Source organism: Corapipo altera, unplaced genomic scaffold (assembly GCF_003945725.1).
Source record: "Corapipo altera isolate COAL_440 unplaced genomic scaffold, ASM394572v1 231, whole genome shotgun sequence".
NCBI lineage: Eukaryota > Metazoa > Chordata > Aves > Passeriformes > Pipridae > Corapipo > Corapipo altera.
Window position 1 is genome coordinate 136,129 of NW_020885037.1, and position 9,550 is coordinate 145,678.

Below are 9,550 nucleotides of genomic sequence, written 5' to 3' on the forward strand. Positions count from 1 at the left end.
TCCCGGCGGGCCCGTCCCGCGGTGCTTCCCGGGCCGTCCCGGGCCATGGCGGAGCCGCCGCAGGGCGCGGGGCCGGCGCTGTCGCTGCGGGCTCGGCTCAGCTTCGCGTGCGGGCACTTCCTGAACGACGCCTGCTCGGCGCTGTGGTTCACGTACCTGCTGCCCTTCCTGCACGCCGTGCTGGGCTACGGGCACGGCGGGGCCGGGGCGCTGCTCCTGGCCGGCCAGGCGGCCGACGGGCTCTGCACGCCCCTGCTCGGCTTCGAGGCCGACCGGGCCCGGGGCTGCGGCCGCTGCGGGAGGAGGAAGGGCTGGCACCTGGCCGGTGGGTGCGGGGGGCGTGCGGGACCGGGGGGGGGACAGGGAGGAGAAGGGACATCTGGCCCCTGGTGGGTGCAGAGGACGGCGGGGACTGAAGGGAGCAGAGTGGATGGGGGGTGGCCCCGGGAGAACCTTTGTGGGGTGCCCTGGGTGGAGGGGGGTGAGCCGGGAAGCCCTTCTGGGGTGTCTGGGTTGGGGGACGTCCAGCAGAGCCTTTCTGGGGGGTCTGGGTTGGGGGACGTCCAGCAGAGCCCTTCTGGGGTGCTCTGAGTGGAGGTGACCCAGTGGAAGCTTTCTAGGATGCTCTCAGTGGAAAAGGGATGGCCCCAGGGAAGTGTTTCTGGAGTGCCCTGGGTGGAGGTGGGTGGCCCTTGGGCAAGTGTTTTGGAGTGTCTTTCTTGGGGAGCATCCAGAGGAACCTTTCTGGGATTCTCCAAGTGGAGAGTGGGGTGCCTGGGGTGGAGAGAGGTGACCCCTGAGGGGCTCTGCTGGGGTACCTTGAGTGGGGAACACTCTGCTGAAGTGCCCTGGGTGGAAAGAGGTGGCCCTGGGGAGCCTTTCTAGGGTGTCTGGATTGAGGGACATCCAGGGGAGCCTTTCTGGGATGCTCTAAGTGGAAAGGAATGCCTCCAGGAGAACCTTTCTGGGGTGTCCAGGGTGGATGGGGGTGACCTGGGAAGCCTTTCTGGGGTGTCTGTGTTGGGGGACATCCGGGGGAGCCTTTCTGGGATGCTCTGAGTGGAAAGGAATGGCCCCAGGGGAGCCTTTTTTGGGGTGCCCTGGGCAAGTGAACTGAGGGTGGCTATCCAAGGTGCCCTGGCTGGAGATGGCTCCAGGGGTGCCTTTCTGAGGTGTCAGTTGGGAGACATCTGAGGGATGCTCTAAGTGGAGAGGGATGGCCCCAGGGGAGGCTTTTTGGGGTGCCCTGGGTGGAGATGGGTGGCCCTGGGGGGGTGTTTTGGGGTGCGTTTGTTGGGAGGGGAGCCTTTCTGGGATCCTCTGAGTGGAGAGGAATGGCCCAGAGGGAGTTTTTTTGGGGGGGCTCTGAGTGGGGGTCACCTGAGGGAGTCTTTCTGGGGGGCTCTGAGTGAAGAGGGATGGCCCCGGGGTGCTCTGTGGTGGAGGACACCCGAGAGAGCCTTTCAGAGATACTCTAAGTGGAGAGGAATGGCCCAGAGGGAACTTTTCTGGGGTGCCCGGGGTGGGGGACACCTGGGGCCCTTTGCTGGGGGATGCTGAGTGGAGAGGGTTGGCCCTGGGGGGCTCTGCTGGGGGGCCATGGGTGCAGATGAGAGAGCCTTTCTGGGGTGCAGGATCAGCCCCAGGGTACCTCTCTGTGCTGCCCTGGAGTGGGGGAACAAGATCAAGGGTGTCTTTCTGGGTTGGGGGATCAGTGCTGGGGATACCCTGGTGGGGGGGAGGAACCAGGGAGCCTCCCTGAAGATGAGTGGCCCCTGAGGGAGCCTGTCTGGGGTGGGAGTTGGCCCCAGGGCAGCTGGGAAGCCCCCTGCCTGGAGGGGGAACAGCCCATGTGTCAGTGAGGTGAGGGCAGGGTCCCCCCTGGCTGGAGAAGGGCAGCCTCAGGGATGAGCAGAATTGGGTGCCCTGGGGTGGAAGGGAACAGCCCCCCCATGGAAGGGGGGCTGCCCTGGGGTCTTTCCAGGGTGCCCTGTGTGGAGGGTGAGGGGGCCCTGGTGCAGCAGCAGTGCCCTGTGTGGGAGCAGATGGGTCTGGGGTGCCCTGTGAGGAGGGGGCAGCCCAGAAGGTGCCCTTCTGGTGTGGAGGGACAGCATCCCCACAATCGCCCATGTCAGTGAGGTGGCATGGGGCTCCTCCATGTGTAGGGGGACAGCGGGATGCTCTGGCATTCCCCAGGCACAGATGGCTCAGCCTGGATGGGGAAAGGGCACTGTGGTGTCCATGTCCCACCCCAGGGGTGGCTGCGGCCCCTGTGGGGCCACTCAGTGTCCCTTGGGCCGTGCCCATGTGGGTGGTAGTGAGTTGGGATGAGAGTCATGTGCTCAGCCCTCAGAGCAAAAACAGGACTGACAGTAAAACCCGGGCTGACCCAGGAGCCCAGGTGTTTCCTGGACAGCTCTCTGTGTCCCCAGGGATGGCCCTGGGGCACGGGGCCCTTGGCTGTGCTGGGGTGGGCACCCCAGGGGCTGGCAGTGGGGGTCCAGCCCATGGGATGCACAGGAGGCACCGTCTCACAGGAATTACTGGCAGGGTCTTGTCTCGTCTCCTGCCCTGGGGCCAAAAAATACAACAGAGTGCAGGGGCTGGTGGAGACCCGTGTGTCGGGGTCCCTCTCTGAGGGGACAGCGTGGCCTGGAGAGGTGTCCTTGGTCCCTCTCTTAGGGGACGGGGTGGCCTGGAGAGGGGTCTTTGGTGCTGTGACCAGTGCAGGAGCCTGAGGACAGGGCAGTTAGTGGAAGAAATGGCCATTCTCAGTAACACCCAGCACCAGCTCGCCCGGAGCAGACCCGTGCAGAGGGAGGACGGTTGCAGTGTGGGTCCTCTTATCTTGATCCCAAATTTATCTTGACCAACCGCTTTGTGCAACCCAACGGGCAGCCTGATAAGGCGGCCGAAGGAGCTCCCTGGAGTTCGCCTGAGGAGTCAGGGAGGGTGTTGGGGGAGCAGCTTCACCCCTGTCAGCCAGATCGGTGCCCCAGATTAAGGGAAGTATTCCGGAGCTGTGCCCCCACCCCCCTCCTGTTGGCTGCTGCCCAGCGAGCACAGAGGGGAAGTCCTGACTCAGGCCTTGCCGGGGGGCTGTGGCCGCCCCCAGCACCCTAATCCTGGGAGCAGAGCACCCTGCACAGCCCGGGGCAGGCTGGAGCAGGGATGGAAACTGAGAGCCGGGATGGAAACTGAGAGCGGGGATGGAAACTGAAAGCAGGGATGGAGGCTGGAGCAGGGATGGAGATGTTTTCCAGGCCAGAGCGTGGGTTATTCCCAAGGTGAGAGCTCCATCCGCCTCGGCTGCCCACGGGGTGACCGGCGGTGCCGGCAAAGCCGCCGGGACCGGGGCGGCCCGGCTCCCTCGGCTCCCTCGGTCGCGCTGCGGCGGGGATGTTGTGTGCGAGCGGGGGTGTCTCGTCCGGTGGCAAACCCGTGCTGAGATCGGAGGAAACGTTGTGAAACCGCAGCCTCGGGGCGGGGGAGACACCACGAGTTGCTATCGGAGGCATCTCCCCGCCGCGGCCGCGGTGCGGGCTGGCCCCGCCAGCGGTCCCCGCCTGCTCGGCGGCTCTTTTGTGGGGTCCGCGGCTCTTTTGTGGGATCCGGCTTCCTCCGCGGGTGCCCGTGCCTGGCATTCCCGTGATCCTGCCCCGCGGGGCTGGAGATGAGAGCCTGGCACTCTGTCTGCTCTCAGGGATGGGCAGGGCGGTCTTGTGGGGCTCCCATGGCCCCTGTTGAGAGAGGAGGGGGTCTCCCAGGCCCCTCTGACTCACAGTGCAGCCACATCTGGGCAGACTGGGGGTGCTGGGGTGCAACCCCATGCCAGAGGGGCACGGTTCTGTGGGGTAGCCACGGGGGTGACCCAGCAGTGGGCTCTGCGTGTCCTAGGGGGCCACAAAGAGGAGGGGGTGACAGTCCTCTGTGTGTGTGCTGGTGGCAGTGGCTCGTGGATGGGCACAGGGATGGCCGTGGAAGCTGCAGCAGCTGAGGACCCACAGCTCCTGCCCCAGTGCTGCTCTGAGAGCACGGGCATGGCCTACACAGCCCTCAGAGGGCTACAGAGCCTGACCCTGCAGGGTCCTGGAACCCCCCGTCCCCCAGCTGAGCTCAGTTAAAACCAACAGCCCCATCCGAGGGCTGGGCTGGTTTGAACCTTCTTGGACCTTCCTGTGCCTGTGGCTTGTCTGGGGCAGAGGCACCACGTGTGCCTGAGTCCCCCATCCTTTGGGAGCTCCTGGAGCACCAAAGCTGGCTGTGAGCACCCAGCTCCCCCCCCGGGCCCTGCTGGAGTGGATGGAGTTGGGCTGGGATTGTCGCTGCTGCCCTTGGCACAGGGAGAACCTCTTTGCCCTGGGCCTGCGTTGCTGTGTGGGAGTGAGGAGGAGGAACTGCCCTTCGTGAGTGAGAGGAGGGTCTTGCAAAGTCCCTTGGAGAGGGGACGCTGGGGACCTGACAAAGTGGCTGCAGGTTCCCCTCAGCTGTAGGAACGGGTTCCCATGGCCCTTCAGCAGCACCCAGTGTGGCTAGGGACACATGGGACAGGGCATGGTGACACATGGGACAGGGCATGGGGGTGGCTCTGTATTGGGGTCAGGGGGGCCATGGAGCCACTTGGCAGATCAGCTCCATAACTTTGGGAAGAGGAGGGAGAGGCCAGGCCACCTGCCTGCCCCACTCAGGGTCCCCACTCCGGGGCCCCACAGGCAGCGTCCCCACGCAGCGTCCCTGTGCTGTCCCGCTGCAGCAGGAGGAGGAGCCTGGCTCTGCTGTCCCTGACTCAGCAGGGCCTTCCCATGGCTCAGAGCCCCCGTGGCTCAGCGTCACCCGTCACACTGTGGGTGACATCTGTGAGTGTGGCTCCCTGTGCCAGCCCCAGGGGAGAGGGGACATGGGGACAGCCGTGCTGCCTGTGGGACACCCGGAGCCCTCCTGGCCCTCGGGGGCTGTATCACCGTGGGCAGGCAGCAGGGAGGGGTGTCCCTGGGCTGGTTATCTGCACCTGGGACACTCTTGGTGGCTGTGGGTGTGAGAGTGAGGGGCTGTCCTGGTGTTCTGAGAGGACAGAGCAGTGCTAGGTGGTGCTGTGCTGGGGAGGGACCTCGACTGGGGAGTGACTGTCCGTGCTGGGTGCGACAGGGGGAAAACATTCCTTGTGCAGGATTCAGGGGGTGTCTGGGGCTCCACCTGTGTCACCTGGCTGGGGAAAGGGGCCCAGCTCTGGGGTGGAACCTGTCCTGGGGAGGGACAGTGGCACTCTGGCCATGTCTTGGATGTGCAGCCTCTCACTCTCTCCTCAGGCACCACCTGCGTCCTTGTGTCCTTTCCCTTCGTGTTCAGCCCCTGCCTGGCCTGCAGGGAGGGCACTCCACAGTGGGCAGCCTTCATCTACTACCTCCCCTTCATTGTCATCTTCCAGTTTGGCTGGGCAGCCACACAGGTGTCCCACCTGGCTCTCATCCCCGAGCTGGTGAGCAGTGACCATGAGAAGGTGGAGCTCACGGCTTTCAGGTGAGCACGGACACACCTGGGGGTCCCCTGGGTCTGGGGGAGCCGCCCTGCCCACCCCAGATCCCTTTACTGTGTGACAGGAGGTCCCTGGGTGCTGTGGCACATCAGAGTCCTCAGCGTGGCAGGACCAGGGCTGGGCCACGAGGGGGTCCTGTGGGATGTCCTTTTATGATCAAGTGACCCACCTGGTGGATGAGGGAAAGGCTGTGGATGTGGTCTATCTGGACTTCAGCAAAGCCTTTGACACTGTCTCCCATAGCATACTCCTGGAAAAGCTGGCAGCCCATGGTTTGGACAGGGGTACTCTGTGCTGGGTCAGGAACTGGCTGGAGGGCCGGGCCCAGAGAGTGCTGGTGAACGGGGCTGCGTCCAGCTGGCAGCCGGTCACCAGTGGTGTTCCCCAGGGGTCAGTGCTGGGCCCAGTCCTGTTTAACATCTTTATCGATGATTTAGATGAGGGGATTGAGTCCATCATCAGCAAATTTGCAGATGACACCAAGTTGGGAGGGAGTGTCGACCTGCCGGAAGGCAGGAGGGCTCTGCAGAGGGATCTGGACAGACTGGAGAGATGGGCTGACTCCAATGGAATGAAGTTCAACCAGGCCAAGTGCCGGGTCCTGCACTTTGGCCACAACAACCCCCTGCAGCGCTACAGGCTGGGGACAGAGTGGCTGGAGAGCAGCCAGGCGGAGAGGGACCTGGGGGTGCTGATTGACAGGAGGCTGAACATGAGCCAGCAGTGTGCCCAGGTGGCCAAGAAGGCCAGTGGCATCCTGGCCTGCATCAAGAACAGTGTGGCCAGCAGGAGCAGGGAAGTGATCCTTCCCCTGTACTCTGCATTGGTGAGGCCACACCTTGAGTATTGTGTTCAGCTCTGGGCCCCTCAGTTCAGGAAGGATATTGAGGTCCTGGAGCAGGTCCAGAGAAGAGCAACGAGGCTGGTGAAGGGACTGGAGCACAAGTGCTGTGAGGAGAGGCTGAGGGAGCTGGGGTTGTTTAGTCTGGAGAAGAGAAGGCTTAGAGGCGACCTCATCACTCTCTTCAACTCCCTGAAGGGAGGTTATAGCCAGGTGGGGGTTGGTCTCTTCTCCCAGGCAACCAACAATAGGACAAGGGGACATGGGCTCAAGCTCTGCCAGGGGAGGTTTAGGTCAGATGTTAGGAAGAAATTCTTTACAGAGAGGGTTATCAGGCATTGGAACGGCCTACCCAGAGAGGTGGTGGATTCACCATCCCCCCTGGAGGTTTTTAAAAAGAGATTGGATGTGGCCCTTAGTGCCATGATATAGTAATTGGAGTTGGATCAGGGGTTGGACTTGATGATCTTGGAGGTCTTTTCCAACCCAATCTATTCTATGATTCTATGATTCTATGTGCCAAGGGACACTGGTGTCCTTGGTTGGTGGCTCAAACCCTTTGGTTCCAGGAGGGACTGTCTTGATGCCAAGGATGTTGGTGACACAGCCCATGGGACACTTCTCCTTTGGGACTGGTGCTCACAGGGCAGGGACTGTGCCCCCCTGGGTGCCCTTGGGGACAGCTGGGCATGGCTGTGGGGGCTGACCCAGAGATGGGATGTCCCCAGGGCTAGGTGGGCAATGCATCCGGCTCCCTGCATGGAACCACTCCTCAGGTGGGATCGGGATGTGGGATGGGCTGTTTGTCCCACAGGGTGAGCAGGAAGGATGTGGGGCAGCACTGGGATAACCCCAGGGTCCAGCTCTGGGGGCACCAGGTCAGGCAGCTCATGAGATCCTCGAGGCAGAGGTGAGCTGTACCTGGAAGGTGACAGTCTGACCCAGAGGGATCTTGGTTTCCTCCCAGTCGTGCCCTGAGGGTTGGACTGGGCATGCTGGGAGTGGCACCAGTAAGGCTGATGCCTGGGCAGGTGCTTCATGCCCTTGGAGGTGTCCCCTCAGCCATGACACTGGGGTGCAGAGGCTGTAGCACAGCAATGGGCTGAGATGTCCCACTGTTCTGTCCCCATCCTTGTCCCTCCACATCCCCTGAGGTTCCCTTCCCTTCCCTCTCAGGTATGCCTTCACCGTCATGGCCAACATCACTGTGTACGGCCTGACCTGGCTCCTGCTCAACTTCCAGACAGACCAGCCCGACCACATGGAGCACCTGGGCCCCCAGGATGTCCCTGTGTTTCGGGTGAGTGGCAGGGAACAGTCCCTGGGGTTCCCTCTTCCCACTGCTCAGCTGGGGAGGTGCTGCCGGGGGCGAGAGGGCAGTGCCCTCACCTCCCTGACTGCGCTGGGCAAGGGCCACACCGAGCCCTCCCTGGGCTTTTGGGAACCCCTCCTTACTCTCCAGACTGCTGGGGGGCTGATGATGGGCCACCTCCCCTGCTGTGCTCACCCCTTCTGCTTCACCAGAACCTGGCCCTCATTGTGGTGGGGCTTGGGGCTGTGTCCTCCCTCATCTTCCACCTGGGCACCAAGGAGAAGCCGTACCCACTGGGTGTGCTGCCTGACCTGGAGGAGACCACCCCCCTGCTGCACAAGGAGCCCCCGAGCCCCCCACGCCCGCTGCTGCTCTGGAAGGACTGGCTGCTGGAGCCCTCCTTCTACCAGGTACAGCTGGGCAGCGCTCACCTGGCCCAGGGGGCTGCCTGCCTGGGCACTGGGGATGTGGAGGGTGGGGCTGTACTGGGCACCCGACCTGTCAGAGGGGCTGTGCCCTTCTGGGTGGGCACAGTTCTGTGACAGGTGGGCAGGGAAGGTGCCTCCCCACGGGCTGAGTGGGGCTGTCCTGTCCCTGTCCCCTCACAGGTGGCAGTGCTCTACATGTCCACCCGCCTCATTGTCAACCTGTCCCAGACCTACATCGCCATGTACTTGACCAACTCACTGATGCTCTCCAAGGTGGGCACAGGGCAGGTCCGAGGGCACCTGGGCAGGGTCCTGGTGCCCAGAGATCATCTCCTCCCTGTCCCTTGCAGAAATACATCGCCACCATCCCCCTGGTCATGTATGTCAGTGGGTTCCTCTCCTCCTTCCTCATGAAGCCTGTGAACAAGTGGATCGGTCGGAATGTGAGTCTGGGGGCACTGGAGAGGTTGGAGTTAGACCCCAGCAGGGGCCAGATCCTGGCTGTGGGCAGAGCATCCAGCACCTCTGAGCTGGAGAGCAGGGACCCCTCATGTACCCTCTGCCAGCAACCCCCCACTGCACTGTGGGTCCTGCTGGGACTGGGGGTGGTGGGCAGGTGTGGGGATGAGGGCCTGTCCTGCACATCCTGGGGCTGGGGAAGGCGGTGCTGGTCCACAGCCACCCTGTGCTGTGCAGCCCTGACCAGGCTGGAGAGCCCTGAGGTGCCTGAGGTGGGCAGAGGGCGGTCTGGCTGCACCACCCTGGCTGGGCACAGGGGCAGCAGGAGGGAGCTGCCCCCCCAGTGTGTCCCCTCCACGCTGCTGGTTGCCAGTGGAGTGTCCCCTGAACTCATGGACACCCTGCCCACAGCTCTCCCCAGGGCTGTGGCTCTCTGGCTGCAGAACAGCCCAGACCATGGCAAGGTGGTGCTCTTGGGGGCTCCTTGTTTAAATCCAGCTGGGACAGAGCCAGGGCTGTCCCTCGTGGGTCCTGGGTACTGCTGGCCCCTGTGCCCTCTCTGCTTGCCCCTGGTGCCAAGCTGGTGTCTGAACTCCCCCTTGTCCTTCTGCCCCTCCCTGTCCCAGCTGACCTACTTCGTGGGCATCCTGGTGGTCCTGGCCTTCGCCTCCTGGGTGGCCCTGGCCACGCCGACGGGAGCTGAGGTCTACGGAGCGGCCGTGCTGCTGGGGGCTGGCTCTGCCACCATCCTGGTCACCTCCCTGTCCATGACAGCAGATCTCATCGGCACCAACACGGTAGGGCCGCTCCTGCGGGGGATGGACCGGGGATGGCAGCAGTGAGCCTGTGCTGGGCTGTGCTGCAGTGTGGGCTCTGCCCATGAGAGGGCACAAGGCTCCGGCTGCGCGGGGTTGTGTGGCACAGCTCAGCTCAGCACGGCACCCGCTGAGGTTCCCTCTCCTCCTGCAGCACAGCAG

General features: G+C 63.5%; 1 protein-coding gene across 1 annotated transcript in view; it reads left to right on the plus strand.

Annotated features, from left to right (window-relative positions):
* The window catches only part of MFSD12 (major facilitator superfamily domain containing 12), an 11,501-nt gene continuing 1,951 nt past the window's right edge, over window positions 1-9,550 (plus strand). The window contains exons 1-7 of the mRNA XM_027668398.1: window positions 1-325; window positions 5,307-5,517; window positions 7,551-7,674; window positions 7,899-8,096; window positions 8,295-8,387; window positions 8,465-8,557; window positions 9,200-9,411. Of these exons, the coding sequence (XP_027524199.1) occupies window positions 46-325; window positions 5,307-5,517; window positions 7,551-7,674; window positions 7,899-8,096; window positions 8,295-8,387; window positions 8,465-8,557; window positions 9,200-9,411 (1,211 nt within the window). The 5' untranslated portion in view covers window positions 1-45. The remainder of the gene's footprint in view (window positions 326-5,306; window positions 5,518-7,550; window positions 7,675-7,898; window positions 8,097-8,294; window positions 8,388-8,464; window positions 8,558-9,199; window positions 9,412-9,550) is intronic.